Source organism: Mustela lutreola, chromosome 8, assembly GCF_030435805.1.
Source record: "Mustela lutreola isolate mMusLut2 chromosome 8, mMusLut2.pri, whole genome shotgun sequence".
NCBI lineage: Eukaryota > Metazoa > Chordata > Mammalia > Carnivora > Mustelidae > Mustela > Mustela lutreola.
Window position 1 is genome coordinate 30,659,656 of NC_081297.1, and position 18,941 is coordinate 30,678,596.

At 37.4% G+C, this 18,941-nt stretch overlaps 1 protein-coding gene across 3 annotated transcripts in view; it reads right to left on the reverse strand.

Moving 5' to 3' along the window:
• The window catches only part of ARHGAP12 (Rho GTPase activating protein 12), a 110,218-nt gene that overhangs the window by 79,619 nt on the left and 11,658 nt on the right, over positions 1-18,941 (reverse strand). For all 3 annotated transcript variants that reach the window (XM_059184212.1, XM_059184211.1, XM_059184210.1), the window contains exons 2-3: positions 13,475-13,510; positions 11,048-11,802 (exon numbers count right to left, since the gene is read on the reverse strand). In XM_059184212.1, the coding sequence (XP_059040195.1) occupies positions 11,048-11,725 (678 nt within the window). In that variant the 5' untranslated portion in view covers positions 11,726-11,802; positions 13,475-13,510. The remainder of the gene's footprint in view (positions 1-11,047; positions 11,803-13,474; positions 13,511-18,941) is intronic.

Sequence of the window (18,941 nt, forward strand, 5' to 3'; positions counted from 1 at the left end):
TTTCACCAAAACAGCAATTCTCAATCTGAACATTACTCGAGAGCACCAAAGAGCTTTTGTTCATGTATGTTCTATCAATTGCTACCTAGTCATTACAAATTAAAGAAATTTTAAAATTTGTTCGACTCATTTAAAAATAAGCCCATTATATGTTAGCATAAATATCTATTAGTGAAAACTAATAATAGTCTCCCCAAAAACATTAATGAGAAAGATGACATTGTTGAACATTTACAAATCTCTTTGTCCAGACTCACAAATCTACTTCTACATTAAGTCTTTTGTAATATTTGTTTTGAACTACATAAAGGGAAAATGATCTTATGAAGATATGCAGACAGAAAAGGGAGAAATATTTTAATAGCCCTTCCAGATAATTATGGACATTGTTCTGACATTCTACCAAAACTCAGAAAGTGGTAGTTTCTTCTCTTCCAAATATTAAAACATTTCATTAGGCAATATGAAAGACAAAGAACAAAACAAAATACTCAATATTACCAATGTTTCATCAGAAAAGTCTTAAGACTAAGAAGTATAAGCTCAAGGTGGTAGCTATAAATTTTTAAAATTCTAATTTGTACTTTAAAGCTTGAATTTTATCATTGCAACAAACACTGTTTTACTTAAAGCGATGGGCTTACTTTGTTCATATCTGAGAAAATATCTAACAAATGCCCTAGTTTCTCAATCACTCCCTCAGGTAAAACTGGTATACTGTGGAAAGCAACTGTTTCAACTCCTAACACAAAAATGTCAAGTTTTTATTTTGTCATATTTAAGTATTTTTTAAAAGATACAAGTACTCCCCCGACTTTGCAAACTGAGAATATAGAATTGTTTCTTCAGTGTAATAAGAAAGTCATCTCTACCTACCTTACATAGCCTGGGTGAAGCAACCGCATATGTGAGCATCTCTTCTGGTGCCTGACGCACTGAAATGCTCAGTAACAGCTAGTTGCCCTTTACCTTCCTCTCCAGTTGTGGTTATTTTCATGAGTCCCCTCTAGTGTATTTTTGTATCTCTCATCGGAAATCAATTTGTTACCCACTTTCCAACTACGTTCAAGTTATCGAATTTTACACTGCTATGAGTCAGAAAAGCAGGCAAAGAGAGCAGTATCCAACCACAGGTTCCAGAAAGAGGGCTTCAGAAGTCAAATATCTTGTAGAAAGGCCCTGAGACAAAAATTTCTCTGATTCAGAAGACTATTCTGCATCTCCTTCCTTAATGTACCAAGTTACATTCATGATTTTCCAGAAATCTGAGCTTATGTGTTACTATACCACACTTCACAGTAATTATGGTGATAAAATTATTTGTTAGTCATTCTGAGTCTAAACCATCTGTCTGGCATTTACTGAAGCAATTGCTAAAGATAGTCTATGCATACAGATGAGATTTTTCTGAAGAAAAATGCAAAAATGTTTCCACATCTGTTGTTTTTGTTGATATGTCACCTAGATTAGCAAATTCTTTCCTAGGCAGGAAACAGGGTGAAAACATAGAATATTTATAATGTACACATTTTTTAATGACTCTATTATGTCATTTTTTTCAACCATATTTTCTATTACTACTCTACTATGATCCTAATACCATTATATGTGTGTCACACACACACATATATCAAGAGACAGAGAAATTTCCAATATCCCAAGTTAACTGACACAGTGACTTTAAACATAAAGTCTGACTTTTTAAAATCAGACTAGAATATTCATGCATTTAAAGTCTATCAGAATTTCCCTACAGATGTGAAAAAATTTGTGTGCAACTGACCTTACTGAGTATCCAAAAATTCTGAAACATAAATATATTAACTCCATATTCCAAAGGATAGATATATCCCAAGGTATAGCAATAACTGTGCTATATGAACATTCATTGTTTCTTATTGTCTAGCATTCTCCTTTTCACATACTAGCACTACCCCCCATTCCCTTCTTTGGTTATCTGCCCTCCCCCAAATGATGTGATTCTGATAGAACTGCCAATTACATTACCCTGCTCACCTCACACCTTCTTTGTGAAGAGACTGGAAAAAATGCAGTTCTGACAAATTGGAGTACTCAACCTAACAGAGTAATTGGCCCAGAGATGAGCACAAGACTTAATCAAGCTAGGTTGAGATGTCCCTGCAAAGGATTTTTTTTTTAAGATTTTATTTATTTATTTGACAGAGAGAGAGCACAAGCAGAAGGAGCAGCAGGCAGAGGGAAGGGAGAAGCAGGCTCCTGCTGAGCAGGGAGCTCAATGCAGGGCTTGATTCCAGGACCCTGACATCATGACCTGAGCCGAAGGCAGACACTTAACCAACTGAGCCACCCAGGAACCCCTGGCAAAGGATTTTACATATGAACTTCAGGTCTTCCTTTCGGATCTAACTATGATGATAAAGACTGGAATAGACAGTTACACATCCGGTGTAGTCGGGAGGGTTCTCCAGTGAAACAGATCCAACAGGATGTGTGTATATATAGAGAGAGAAAGAGAAAAGTAAATTGGCAAATCCAGAATCTGTGGAGTAGGCTGGAAGGCTGGAGACCAAGGGAAGAGTAGCAGTTTAGGTTCAAAGGCAGTCTGCAGGCAGAATTCCTTCTCGCTGAGGGGAAGGTCTATTCTGTACTATAGTCTTTCTAATGAGACCCATCCACATTATGGAGAGAGTATCTGTTTTACTCAAAGTCCAACGACTTACCTGTTAATCACATCCAAAAGACACCTACACAGAAACATTCAGAATATATTTGACCAAATACCTGGGCACCATGGTCCAGCCAAGTTGACATACAAATTCAGTTCTTCATCACAAGTTCACCTCTCGGCATCTACAGGCATATCTTAAGGTGATGTTTCTTTTAAGTGAGTACTGTACTCACAATACAGATTATTTACTAAATTATTTGCTATCAAAAGTTTACTGGCAGAAATAGAACACAATCTTGGGCTTTAAAGACTACATTCTGAAAAGGCCAAGATATGCACAAAGGAGAATATTACTTTGCTGTTCTAATTTTATAGCACAAAGAATTCTCTCTACTTGAAATCTGGATCTTCAAAATTTTCTTTGCTGAACCGGAATCAGTCTGGCAGTTCCAACTTTGCCAGCTCCCTCTCTGGCCTTCAGAGCAGCTGGTGTCAATGAATGACTTGGTACACAGAGAGGTATAATGTGGGAAGACCTCGAGAATCAATCTCAGAAACAGAGGATATGGTTGGTAAGTACCATTTTGCCTCTCTGAGATTTCTCCCTTATTCTGGGAACTACTTACAACTTCTCTGGAGGAACAGTTTCTCTAAAATAAATTCCAAATATGCAGTTTGGGTACAGCCCAATCATGCCCCTGGCCATAAGTGTAAGCATGTCACAAGCTAAGCCAAATTCCTTCTCTGAGATTTTCTGAATTAGAACTAAGAGAAGAAAATAAAATACCCTAATACAAAAACGAAGGACGTGAGCCTAGTAGTTACTAGCAACTCATCTATAGCCATGTGGAAGAAGTCTGTTGGGAAGTATAACAAAATCATGGAGACATAATCAGAGACAAGAGACAAAAGCAATGAAAGGAATCGTGACAGTAAACCAGACCCTGGCTCCAATGAATAAACCCTTCCTGTAGTCTGGTTACATGAGCCAATAAATTCCCTTTTGCCTCACCATGGCACAGTTGGTTTCTGGCACTTACAGCTAAGTTCTGATTAATCATCAGGCTTAAAGTAGAAAAAAAGTAAGTGAAAGTAAAATAAAATAAGGCAAAATGCATTATGGATTAATAAAGTAAAAGGACAGGTAAACTTTAGAAGAAAGTTAAGAGACTCTAGTTGTCTTAGAAAATGCAAAGGCGAGAAAAGGTCAGGTAAGAGGTAAAAGGCAGGCAGACATAAAAGGAGTTTTATTTACATGGATAGTGAGCCCAATGCAACTGTAGGCACTGATGCAATGTAGGTCCCTTCTTAGTTAGACAGTTCATGGCTTTCGCTAGATCCTCAAAAAGATCACCACCAAAAACAACTGAAGAGGAAGCGGCCGGATAAACAGGTCAATACTAAAATAAAGCAGGCTCTTAGTTCCAGAAAGAACCTAGTAATACCAGTTATCCTAAAAGATCTCACTCAATTTTGCCTTTGGAATTAACCCAAATATAATTTCAAGCTGATCTCCTCTACCAAATTTCCATCTATCTAGCATTCATGCCTAAATTTCCCTAAAGATTTATCAATCTTTACTCCTAATTACTCTGCCAAAAACTTTCACTTCAAGAATCTAGGTTTCTGGGGGCACCTGGGTGATTCAGCCAGTTAAGTGTCCAGCTCTTGGTTTTGGCTCAGGTCATGACTGTGACATTTTGAGACTGAGCCCCAGACAGGGCTCCAGGCTGGGTATGGAGCCTGCTTAAGATTCTCTCTCTCCCTCTGCCTCTCCACTCTTGCTCATGCTCTAAAAAACTAAAAACGTGCAGGGGGGCGGGGGGGAAGAATCTAGGTTTCTGGATACCTTGAAATTTTAACACAATTTGGTGCAAATGTGCATTTCTTGAGAAAAGGGTTGGTATTTTTCATCAAGTAGTCCATCAAATAAAACCAAATTTTAAAACTATTATTCTTTCCTGTTTGGATTAAGAATAAAGATGTGAAGAGAAGATAATCTTGGGAAGCAGAAACAGAAGATGGAGCTTCCCAGATGTCTCAGGGAGGAAAGTTAAGGACACTGAATAGTCTTAAAACGTCAACATTGTGCCTAAATGTGGCTAAATAATGACTGCACTCGCTCCAGCAGTGTGGCAAGGGGAGGACTTAACAAAAAGATACACTGAGCAAGGATTTGGATGACAGGGGACATTATTAGTTGTTGCTACACAAAGCTAATTCATATCTGTTTTTAGATTCAGCACCATCTATGTGGAAACAGATTTAGGTAAATCTCTAACAAACACTGAAACCTTTTATACCTAATCTGTATTAGCCAGAAAATCCAATTAGCCTGAAAAATTACATCCCTCAAGCATTCTTCTTAGTATAACAGATATTGTTTGTATTAAGGCACAATTTTTAAAATGTTCCCTACACTGAAATTGCACATACAGTATGATTTTTACTTTGCAAATATATATGTATGTATGTATAGTTTAATTTGTATTTTTAAATACAATAAACATCTATACTAGCAGTCGACACTATTTCGGATTAAGGAAAGACTAAAAATAAATATTTAAATGCTTTTCAATTAGGAACAAAGTGTAGATCTGTAACAAATTACGAAATTGATTTCATGAAACCAGTATAGAAGAGTAATACCTTGAAATGCTGACGAACTATTTCATATATAAAATTTTCCAGATTAATTTAAGATTAGGTTCCAAATGCCAGAAATGGATCAGTTTATCACTATTAATGAAGATATTCTTTCTATAAATGTATCTACCACCTAAAAATCTAGAACTTAAACATTTCTAGATTTAAGACCATGATAAATATTCATATTATATTTTAAAATAATGATTCTAGGCATTAAAGTTGTTTGGCCTTCCTAAATTTATGTCAGGTTGTCAGTCCTCTAACTGACCTTTCTCTGTCTGGCATTTTGTCAGGCTTATAGACAAAGATCTACCATACCATTTCTACTCTCCAGCTTTAGACAACACTTTCTAATAATTATATGGAACTGAGAAACTCGATACTCAAGCCTGGTAAAATATATATTAAAGTAGCATTAGTGAGATCATGAGAAGCAAACAGAGCATTTTTTTTTTAAGATTTTCTATTTATTTATTTTAGAGAGAGATTAAGTGCATGAGCGGGGGTGGGGGGGTACCGAGGGCAGAGGGAGAGAGAAAAGCAGACTCCCTGCTGTGCATAGACTGATATAAGGCTTGATGCCAGGATCCTGAGATCATGACCTGAGCTGAAGTCAATGGCTTAACTGAGCCACCAGGTGCCCCTTTTTTAAGGCTGTTTAAAAGGTTTAGAGCTCTGAACTAACTTACTGATTTTCAAAGTTTCATATTCTCTGCAACCATTAGTATGAACTTTGAAACGACCTAAAAATCTGTTGCTCATAGGAAGACAATAAAATTATGTATCCATTTTACTGGGAACAAAGAGCCAAACACAATTTTATAATTTTTTACTCAAATTTTGGAATCTCTGCATTGAATTAGAACTTTTTACCTCTGACTCCATCTCCCTAATATTCTTTGATATGCCTGTAGGCAAGAATCACAGCACTTCTAGGTTACTGTTTTTCAGAAAGAAATATGCGTCTTTACCAGGACATTAACCTAGGTTTCCTTTTCCCCTTTAACTTGAAGTATTTGTTGCTAAACACTGGTCATCATTCCAGAAGCCTTTAGCCTATCTACTATATGCCAGGTACTATACTAAGAACTCGATAGGCAGAGACAGACAAAGGCATAGTAACTAGCACGGCTTGGAGATTACAGACTGCCTAGCAAGAAGGAAGAAAATCATCATAAATGTGGTGAGCACAACAACGGAGGAGCACAGGATGTGATGAAAGCTAACGAGAGGATATCCCATGGATGACCAGACTAAGAACACTGTTAAAAGGTCAAGAAAATTAATACTTAAAAAGTACCACTGAAAACTTATCAATCACTTCCAATTCTGGATAAAAGGAATATATGTACATTCCCTATTCCTCAAACTAACTACAAATAAAAACACTGAACATAATACAAAGCAAACAAGAAAACATCTGTCCTTCGGTAGATGAAAGGATAAAGAAGATGTGTACATACACACACACACACACTGGACTATTACTCAGCCATAAGAAAGAGACTTGCCATTTATGACAATATGGATGAACCTAGAGGTTATAACGATAGGTGAAATAAACCAAGCACAGAAAGACAAATACCATATAACTTCACTTATATGTGGAATTTGAAAACCAAAACAAATGACTGAACAAATAAACCAGAAACAGACTCATAAATACAGAGAACAAACTGGTTGTTCTAGAGGGGAGAAGGTAGGGGATGGGTCAAATAGGTGAAAGTGATCAAGAATTATTATTAAATAATTCAAACACACACACACACACACACACACACACACGAAGACTCTGAAAGGTAAAGAGAAGGTAGACCAACTAGTGACCTCAGGACCCAATGAACAACAACATGGTGGTTGAGTTTCCTATATTTAATTTTGGCTTATATATCCCAGATTTAAAGGGGGAAGTCAGCAAAAACCAGAAACACTAACGGACACAGACCAAAAAGCCCCAACAAATTCCTGCTCTGTCTAGCAAAAGGACCAGAAAAGGGGAAGAATGAGCAAGACTGAAAACTTTTTTACATAACCACTCTACAACAGCCAAATGCTACAGGAAAAAAGCCAATAGCCCTACCACACATCTCCAGCAATGGCAAACAGGTAACCTAGATTTACACACTTGCCAGGATGTTACAAGGCACCCCAAAACCCCCATGAGAGTGGTGTCAGAAAAGGCAAAGAGAAAAGGACAGTCATTGTCAGACAGTAACAAAACATGTTCCACCCCCAACACACACACACACAGTCTACTGGGAAAGTCAGAACTTTCACTACTGCCAAGTGGTAAGGAAGCCATCCTCTAAATGGTATTAGTGGAAGGTATGTGGACCAAGTAATGAGGTACTTCAACCCCTCCCAGACAGGGAGAGAACAAGGAGACCTAGTGGGGAACCACAAATTAATGAGAAACTCATGGATACTTGAGAAATTTAAAGCCTCTGGTACCTAAAAATCACAACAAACAAACACAATTCAATTTCCTTCCAGATTAGTCTAACACCTCACACTAGGGTCGAATCACTTTAGTTCCCGTTACCCAGTAACACATGTCTGACTTCGACAAAAAAATTAGAAGATATGGCAAAAGGCAAGAAAACATTTGAAGAGATAAAGAAAGTAAAGTAAGACATAAAGAGATATAGAAAGCACTGATGTTAGAATTATCAGGGAATTTAAATAATTACATGTTAAGAACTATGAAAGAAAGACAACATTCAAAAACAAAGTAGATGGAAAAGCTAAGACAGAATCAAAAAGAAATTCTAGAAACTAAAACACTATAACAAAAATAGAAAATGTCTTTGATAGGATGATCACTAAATATGCTGGGAAAGAATCAAAAGCACAAAGATATGTCAAAAAAAGGTCCCAAAATGAAAACAAACATTTTCAAAACCTACAGAAAAGCGTATCATACACAAACTGCAAAAAAACAAAAATGCGGAGAAAAGCTTGAAGAAGCCACAGGAAAAGACACCTGAACTATTGAAGTAAAGAGTAAGAAAGAAGTACAGCATACTTTTCATAAGGAACCATGCAAACAAGAAGAGGGGGTAAAATACTTAAAAGTGTTGAAAGAAAAAAAATCACCAACAAAAATAATCAGTCTAAAGCCATAGGAGCACAATATTGCATAATCTTTAACAAAAGGTTTGTGAAAAAGTAGGGGAAAGCAGATCTGAAGAGAATGCCCTTGGATAAGAGAGGCAATGCTTGCGCTGTACGAGTGGGAAAGGGGACTGCTGATACAGGTGTACTAACAGATTTGATGGGGGAAATAACATTAGAAACGACGACAACAGCTCTCTCTATAAGTAAGTACTGAATACTTACTATGCTAGCCAGCCCCAAGATGGCCCCCAGTGATCCTCCTCTCCTGACATTCGTATCCCTATGTTGTCTCCTCCCACAAGGAATACAGCTAAAACGTATAACCAAAAGGAAACGATAATGTTCAACTTTCAAGACTCTGGCTTTTAAAAGATAATGCCATGTCCCATCTTGGACTGCTCCCTCTGAGGGAAAGCTGGTCTACATCATTCCAGCACCTGTGAGGCAGCACAGCTAGTTCCCTGTGAACCAGATGGAACCAGAAGCAGCTTCTCCAGCCCCAGCCAAGCCTTCATTAAGACCATACCCTTGAGAGCCCCAAGCCTGTAAAACCACTCAATTAACCTACCTCTGAGTTACTGAGCACAGAAACTGAGATCATGTTTACTGTTTTAAGCCACACCAGACTTAGCAGTAATGTATCAAGGAGAAACAGATATGTAATGTATTTATGCACGAGGCATAGCTCGAAGTATATTAGCTACAGCAGCCCACATAACCCTCAACAACTTTGGGATCCCCATCTTAAGAGAAGGAAACTGAGCCACACGGAGGTTAAGTACTTTGCCGCAGTTATGGCGCAGCTGGTAAGTGGTATGGAAACACATCCAAATCTAAAGCCAGCACTATCAACTGCTGTGCAATACTTCCTCTCCAAAACCAAATATTTTCCATCCCAAAGCTTTTATTTAGGCTGTCAGTAGAAGGTAAGGTTATCTGAGATAAGAGAGCAGGGAAAAACAGGTGAATGAGAGAGAACTGAAAAAATGAAAAAGTTTTAAAACACTTGAGGTGAAGAGTTAGGAAAAGGACCAGCTAGAGAGATCTAACAGGATTTCCAAATGGTGTTAGGGGTTCAGGAGAGGTTAGGCGCCACGAACTTCCATGCAGTGAATTTACAATGAGCATGATGAAGAGAATCCAGGACTGCTAGCATACCTAAAAATAAAACATAACCTGAAGCGCACAGTAACAGTGATGATTATCGGCAACGGAAAACATGTCCTTCCCAGGTCCCGCTCGTTCAATAAGGAGCACGAACAAGAAAAAATCCAAGAAACATTACATATCCTATGTCCAAGTATCACATAAGACTACAAAAAAATAAAAGCCTGCAAAACACATGACAGTGAACTGGTAGTGCGACCTCATGTAACTGCCTTGTTTTTGTTTTTGTTTTTTTAAGATTTTATTTATTTATTTGACAGAGAGAAATCATAAGTAGATGGAGAGGCAGGCAAAGAGAGAGAGAGGGAAGCAGGCTCCCTGCTGAGCAGAGAGCCCGATGTGAGATTCGATCCCAGGACCCTGAGATCATGACCTGAGGCGAAGGCAGCAGCTCAACCCACTGAGCCACCCAGGCGCCCAACTGCCTTGATCTTAAACATCATAAGTTTCTCTTAAGAATCTTTCCTTTTCCTTACTTTCATTCAAAATGTCACAAGAAAATTTAAAAGCTACAGGAAAAACAAACTGGTTCTATCACAATTAGACCACACCTAAGAGCAGCCTCACAAATACTGACTCAACTGGATGACTAAATCTTACAACAGAGCTTTGGGCCAGAAATTAATCAATTTTCAATTTCACTTAAAATTAGACTTACCCAAATACATTCAAGTTCAATTTCCTGCATTTGCTTTTAAAATTATTTCACTTGACTTGACAAACTGGTAAAAACTTAATCTCAAAATAAAATTAGGTAAGGGAGCAAAAAAAATAAAATAAAATCATGGACACAAAATTTTTTTCAGGCTACTGTTCTAGGCAAGAACACTTAGACACTTAGGACACAAAGTGCAAGAATGAAGGTAGAGATTTAAATAAATATTCGGGGCACCTGGGTGGCTCAGGTCATGATCCCAGGATAGAGCCCCACATCAGGCTCTCTGCTCAGCAGGGAGCCTGCTTCCTCCTCTCTCTCTGCCTGCCTCTCTGACTGCTTGTGATCTCTGTCAAATAAATAAAATCTTAAAAAAAAAAAAATATTCAAGGTCAATAAACCAGTTTCAAAAAACAAGCAGCTAACATTCCAGGGGTATCTTTCCTCAAATGCCCATTAGTACCTGAAAACTTAATGGAAAAAAATGAATCCAGTTAGAAAACAAATTTTGTCTAGTAAAAGAAATATCATAACTGGGTAAGTTAAGTAAATTCAATAGAAAAGAAAAAAATCTTCTCCACACATAAAGCCCCATAAAGGCATAAAAAGTATGGAAACCATAAAGTCAACCTTTATGAACTTGACAATTTGTTATACTATTCTCCATCTCATTAAATCAGGACAGAACTCGTGTAGTCTAAAAACAAAGCAAACAAACAATTCCTAAATCCTACAAAGATTTTGATTAAAATCTGTAGTATTTTTGTTATGATGGTGTAAGTGTTGCATAATTCTACTATTCCTCTTACCCTTATTTGTTCAGTGGAGCTGCTGCTAAGTTCATCGCCAGACTCAGAATCCTGATGTACTCTTTCAGAGCCTTCTCCTGCTGAATCACAAGACTGCTCCTGGGAGAAGCTAGTTTTCTCTACATCCAAGAACTCTGGACCGGGAAAGTGACCAAATAAGCGCGTCCTATTCTGGCCAGAAACCTTAGGAGAATGTGAGTCACTGTTAAACTTTCCGTTATTATGGGTCAGGTCCAAGCTTAGGGTCACAGTCTGACCTGGATTATAGTTCGGTCCAAAATTCTGATTTGCATCACGAATAAGACCTGTTCCTTGAACAGACGATGATGGCTTTCCAAAACTTGAAAGCTCAGGCAATTTGTTCACATTTTCTGTTGACCTCTGAAGATGGAGATTCTGTATCATTTTCATAGAATTATTTGGCAGTCCAGCTGCCTGTTTAACAGGCGGCATGAGAGCTTTACGGGTGACCTCCTTAACATACTGGGCTGGCACATAAAACGCCTTGGAATTCTCATCGGGTTTGACTTGCCACCAGTCATCATTGGTCTTCTTCACCAAGATGTATCGTTCCCCTTGTTTTATCACAATCTTTCTGTCCTTAGCTTCATATTCATAATCATATTCCACTTCAATATACACTTGTCCTGGAATAATCTTCCCACTTCTGTCAGCCATTTTTATTCAACAATGTTCACCTCTCAAACAGGATGGTATGCCACATTATGGCTTTAAAGCTTGTTGTATTAATAGAGCTATTTTTATGTAAGTAGAGGAAAAGAATGAAGAAAACGTTAACATAGCCTAGATTTTTTAAGATTTATTCATAAGCACCATATAATATAGGCCCTTAAAGAATATTACCTTCAAATCTCAAACCCAAGAAACTAAACATGTGTCTAGTATCATATGTATTGTCCTATATTAAAAACACTAATTCTAACTGTAATCTACATTCTCTAGTCATTTATGAACAAAACCAAATCAATTACTGGAATAGTAAATACCCTAACCAGCCAGAGAGAAAAAAATTCAAAAATGAGAAGTGAAAACTTTCCTTCTTTTCATGACTGCCTCAAACCTCCTTCACTTTCTTAGAAAGGCTCAATAAATATGTCTCAGGCACTTACCAAGGGCCGGGCGCTGAGCTAGGTTCATTTACCTGAGAACTTTTTTGAAAGTGGAGCTGAATTCAATAACCCTTTACCCCTTATTTTCTAAAATGATCAAGAGTACTAATGACCTTTTAAAAAGTTAGCCAATTATACAAGTTTCCCTTCCTAACATAAACAGATAAAAAGGACAGTATTGTAATAGTTGGACAAAGTACGCACACAAAGAAAAGAAACTCCTAGCTTACTTTGTTTCCCTCTTACGTCTACCTCAGGAGGGCCACAATTCTTGTCAGATTGAATCCCACAAATGCAAATAACAAGTCTTTATATCTGGATATGTTAAAAATTCTCATCCCCTCTGCCAAAGTCTGAAATAGATATAAGCCCTAAACTGGCTTGAGAAATCCAAGGATTCATTTTTATTTCTGTATCAATTCCAAAACAGTTCAGTACCGCAGAGAGAGTACTCAAGCCTCCAAGTGATCACAGCATCTCAATATTGCTACAACTCAAGTCAAGGCCCAACCATAAATGTGTTGTGCTGAATTGTGTTTCCCAAAAAAGTATGTTCAAGTCCTAACCTCAGGACCTGTGAATATGACCTTATTTGGAAATAGGATCTTTGCAGTGTAATCAATTTAAGTGAAGTCATACATGATTAGGGTGGGGCCAAAACCCAATGACTGGTGTCTTTATAAAGAGAGGGGGATTGGAAACAGGGAGAAGACACACAGAGGAAAGAAGGTTACGTGACAGCAGAGGCAGAAACTAGAGTGAAGCAGCTTTAAGGACTGCCAACTGCTAGGTTGGCAAAGCTAGGAAGAGGCAAAGAAAGATTGCTTCCTAAAGCCTTCATAAAGGGAGCAGAGCCCTGCCAATGTCTTTATTTTGGACATCTAGCCTCCGGAACTGGGAGATGATAAGTTTCTACTGTTTTAAGCCACTCAGTGTGTGGCACTTCGTTACAGCAGCCCTAGGAAACTAATATTCAACCCAGAGCTCAAGGCTCCCAAGGGAAACCTAAGCAATTCTGAATACTGAGATATACCAGAACTGTAAACCTAAGGTGCCGTGACAACCTACCAATCTTCAGCAGCCAACTGTTGGGCATCATATTGTGGAATGTATATGTGCAGTTAACAATCATTCCCCTCAAGACAATTTTCTTCTCTGTAATAGTTAAAGCCCATAAGCCCAGATGACAAATAAGTTATTGATCCAATTTCGGTAACAAATTTACTTTCTAGACAAACTATCTGGATAACAAACTTCATATGGTAATGTTTCAAAAAAAGAAAAAGAAAAAACTTACCTTAAAAGAAATAAATATCCAGTATTACACTTAAACCTATAAAAAAAATAAAGTTCATTAATTTCAAGCAGGAATGCTTTAAAAAGGCTAATAATGTAACGCTGCTCTTGCTTTAGAATAGCTATAATGGATTGCTCACATTTTTATAATAGCTCCAATGTTACAGATCACAATTGTGTTGCGTGCCATCCTCCAAACCGTACCCCATAAAAAGGTATGCTTCAACACGACCCCCTTCTACTTCACTTACACGTAATTTCAACTTTATTTCTGCCCTTTATTTTTTATCCTAACAAATACCTTTTTAAATTTTCTAGTAATATGAGAAACAACTTTTGTAAAATTGTTAAAGTGACGGAATACATTTTCAAGTTTACGGTACTGAGCAGATAGACTGAAAACAAATACTAAAAAGCTACTGGGAGTCCTAACATATTTCCCCACAGACTACTTACTAATTATAAATAGAGGGATATGCCCCAAATAAGAGAAATGCAGCAGTCATGAGCTTAACCAAGTGACAAACTTAATTATACCAACAGTGGGACAACCTGGATGATATATGCTTCCTAATGTGATATACACAGTGTCACCTAAGTTGTACTCTTGTCAAAAACATTTTAAAGCTAAGCTAATTATTAGAAAACAATTCCAAAGTGTAGACATCCTATTAGATAACAGATCTGAACTCTCCAAAAAATTCAATTTCATAAAAAATGAAAAAGGGAGGAAGATTCTTCTACATTAAAAGAGACCAATGGGGGACGCCTGGGTGGCTCAGTTGGTTGGACGACTGCCTTCGGCTCAGGTCATGATCCTGGAGTCCCGGGATCGAGTCCCGCATCGGGCTCCCAGCTCCATGGGGAGTCTGCTTCTCTCTCTGACCTTCTCCTCGTTAATGCTCTCTCTCACTGTCTCTCTCTCAAGTAAATAAATAAAATCTTTTAAAAAAAAAAAAAAAAAAAAAGAGACCAATGGAGGCACCTGGATGGCTCAGTGGGTTAAAGCCTCTGCCTTCGGCTCAGGTCATGATCCCAGGGTCCTGGGATAGAGCCCCGCATCGGGCTCTCTGCCCAATGGGGAGCCCACTTCCCTTTCTCTCTCTGCCTGCTTCCTTGCCTACTTGTGATCTCTGTCAAATAAATAAAATCCTTTAATAAATAAATAAATAAATAAATAAAAATAAAAAATAAAAGAGACAAATGAACCACAGAAACCAAATCCACCTAGTGTTCTACAAGGTACCTAAAACTTACCATATCCAAAAGCTACTTTCTGTCTCTATCCCACCCGGAGCCCCAGCAAGTCTGCATGGTGTCCCATAGCATAGCAGTAATACAGATTCTAACCTTCCAAATGTTCAGCCTTTACTTTCGTTTCCAGGAAGTCAATCACAATATGCTTTTATCTAAATAGAAGTTTTTCACTACAACTTTTCAAAATTCCACACTGAAGTACTTATCCTCAGGTGATTTTTTTTTTTCTTTTTCCTTCCAGGAAGTAATAGAATAACTTAAGCAACATCTCTGAGCTCAGATGTACTATAATTAGTCAGATATTTACCCACATGAATGGAGAAAAGGAAAGTATGAAGAATAACAAGAAAACTGTAAGTCACACTAGGAGCAGAGAAGCTAGGCAATGGGGAGCAATGATAGGTTAAAAGCCAGTCTGAGTTCAGCCCCTTTCACTGCCAGGCTTTATGACTACGCCTTGCCCAGTGACTAAAAAGCTAAGTATGAAGGAGGAGTTAGGGAGAAAGATAAGTCAATTCAACATGAGACACGTAATCTAAAGCTTTAAAGAAAATGAGACTGGAAGGATAAGGAAAATGGAGACATAGACAAAACTTCTATACAGAAAAGGCAGCTGGGTATCAAGGCAAGCGATATGAGCAAGAGTGGACACAATGGGATAAGAATAGGGGAACTGGAGCCAAGATCGTGTTCTAGTTATAATACTGGGGTGGTGAGATGGGGAATGAAACTGGGAAGCCCCAAAGAGACACTATTAAAATTATAAACTTCTAAAAAGTCACACAACAGGAATTATGTATCACAACCCAAGATCTGGGAAAGTTACATAAAACAAGAAAAAAGCCTTATTATAAGCTATGGGTTCAAAGAAAATCAAAATTGTGGGGTAGCTCTAGAAACTCAGATCTAAGTGAAAATCATCTTTAAATATCTAAGTTATGTTACCTAATTTTATTTAAAAATATAACCTATATTAAAAAATTTTTTACCTTTTTAACTTTTCATTTGTTTGTTTCTTTCCCTATTTTCCAAACTTGTGGAAACTAGTCTTCTCTTTAGACTAGGTTAACACTGTTTATCCTGTTATCTTAACCTCTCAAGTATTTTGGTTAGATTCCTTACTGATCCAACTATAATGTTCTGAAGGCGACTCTCCTCCAGTTGAAATATGTTCTATACTCATCATCACAATCCTTTACCCATATTCATCACGAGGTCACTTACAAGTAATTACCCAACCACCAATACATATAAAGTTTTCTCATACCTACTGCCCAGTACCAACCACTTGTTTACTTGGCAGTTTCATAAATAGCCATGAAGGCTTTCCATGCCTCCTACCAGTCTTCTTCTTTCTCATGTTTCAACAAGAAGAGATATACACAGAGATAAACACACACACAACTGCTTACATCTTTTACTTCTCTTCCCCCACATCTGATTCAGAACTTCCTACCAGGCTATTTTAAAATCTAATGGCCTCCTCCTTTTTTTGCCATTTTTTCTCCTTTTCTTTCCTACCACAAATTACATAGCTCAGCACATGTTATCTTCCTCCCCCAGGACATCTGTTTTAATCAAGTACATCTCTCAGCATGATATCTTTACTAGGTGTATCCAAAAAGTAAACAAGTAAACACAATTTTAAGAGACATATAGTAAATACACCCATAATTAATAAGTCTACAATTTTTTTGGAAGGAGTCTACACATTAAGCCTAATACACAGATGTACAACCAATTTAACAATTCTAGTGCTATGAGCAACAAAATATTAATATAGCCTCACACATAAATATTAACTAACTTCAAAATATAATTTAAGCCATTATCCTTGACGTGAAGTTCTCCAAGAAGATTTAAAAGTACTTGTTTAAGGGGCACCTGAGTGGCTCAGTGGGTTAAAGCCTCTGCCTTCGGCTTAGGTCATGATCCCAGGGTCCTGGGATGGAGCCCCACATCGGGCTCTATGCTCAGTGGGGAGCCGGCTTCCCCCTCTCTCTCTCTGCCTGCCTCTCTACCTTGTGATCTCTGTCTGTCAAATAAATAAATAAAAAGTGAAATCTTTAAAAAAAAAAAAAAAGCACTTGTTTAAAATGAAGAATCCCGGGGCGCCTGGGTGGCTCAGTGGGTTAAGCCGCTGCCTTCGGCTCAGGTCATGATCTCAGGGTCCTGGGATCGAGTCCCGCGTCGGGCTCTCTGCTCAGCAGGGAGCCTGCTTCCTTCTCTCTCTCTCTCTCTCTCTCTACCTGCCTCTCAGTGTACTTGAAATTTCTGTCAAATAAATAAATAAAATCTAAAAATTAAAAAATAAAAAAATAAAATAAAATAAAATGAAGAATCCCTAAACAGGCCTCTACTAAAGAAATCAATTAAACTTAATGAGCACAACAAATAGTTAAGGACAATTCCAGTATTAAGTTTCAGAATAAGAAATTATAGTAAATAATTTTGTAAACCCTATACTTGTACAACAAGAAATCATAGGCCACTAGTGAGCACTTTGTTTTTCATAATGCATGATCCCTATTTTCTAAGAATAAAAGAGTACAGAATATAAGACATTTATTTAGGTCTAAAGAACAGAAGAAAAATACAGTAACTGATATTATCAACTATTCTAGACATAAGGAAATAGCAAAAATGGGGACAGCAGAGGGATACAGGAAATAATTGGTAACTAGAAAGCAGGACAGAACACAAACATAAACTAGTAAAGGAAATTCAAAACCAAGATTTAAATCTAAAACAAAAATGAGGAAACAACAAAAAAAGCATTTGGGGAAGCAAGCATATTCTACTAAAAATGATATTTGCATGGGGTATTTTAAGGCAATTTGTGCCATTAAGTCTTAGTCAGAAATGAGTGTGGACATGATGACTTTTTTTGAGCTGTTACAAGAATGGAGAAAATATTCTTATTTAAAGGAGAAGAAATATGACCTTGGGTTTGACAATGAGTTTCAAGATAAACCACCAAATACACAATCCATTGGGGTAAAAAAAAAAAAATAGGAATACCTGGGTGGCTCAAATGGTTAAGCATCTGCCTTCAGCTCAGGTCATGATTCCAGCGTCCTGGGACTGAGTCCTGAATCAGGCTCCTGGCTCAGCAGGGAGTCTGCTTCTCCCTCTCCCCCTGCTCAAGCTCTCTCTCTCTCTCTCTCTCTCTCTGTCTCAAATGAATAAATAAAAAATCCTTTTAAAAAAATTAGAACTTTATTAAAATTAAAAACTACTGCTTTGTGGAAGACACTGCTAAGAGAATGAAAACATCAACCACACGCAAGGAGAAAATACTTTCACTTATCTGGCTAAGGATTTGTATACCAAGTAAACAAAGAACTCTTAAAAGTCAACAAAAAGAATTTTATATGGAATAGGTTCTGAATGGAATGGAAAAAGGATATGAAAAGATACCATGAAAGAAAACATAGATGGCAAATAAGCACATGAAAAAGTGTTCAACATTATGTCATTAGGGAATTACAAATTAAAACAAGACACACAGCACACACCTATTATAATGGCTACAATCCAAAAAACTGACAACACCAAGTGCAAGTGAGGATGTAGAACAACAGAATTTCCATTCATAGCCCGTAGGAATGCAAAATGGTTCAGGCACTTTGAAGACAGTTGAGCAACTTCTTACAAAGCTAAACATGGTCTTCCCATCTGATCTAGCGATCACCCTCCAAAGTATTTACCCAAATAAGTTGAAAACTTATGTTCAAAAAAAAAAAAAAAAACTGGAAGCAACCAACATGTCCTTCAATAGGAGAAAAGATAAACTGTGAGACATCCATACAATGAAATATTATTCAGTGATAAAAAATAAGGTATCAAACTAAGAAAAGATACAAATTAATCTTAGATATATTTTGCAAAGTGAAAAAGGCCAGTCTGAAAATGCTACACACTGAATGACTTCAAGTGTATCACATTCTGGGGAAGTCAAAACCATAGAAAGAGTGATTGCCAGAACGGGAGAGTGGGAAGGAGCATTCTGTAAGTGAAGCACAGGAGATTTTTTAGATCAATAAAACTATCTTGTATGATCCTGTAATGGTGGATATATAACACTGTACACTTGTGAAAACCCATTAATCTTTATAACACAAAGCATGAACGTCCATGTATGCAAATTTTAAAAAATCATTCAGGAGGTTGGGGGAATCACAGGATTTCCCAAGAAAGCAGGTGAGACA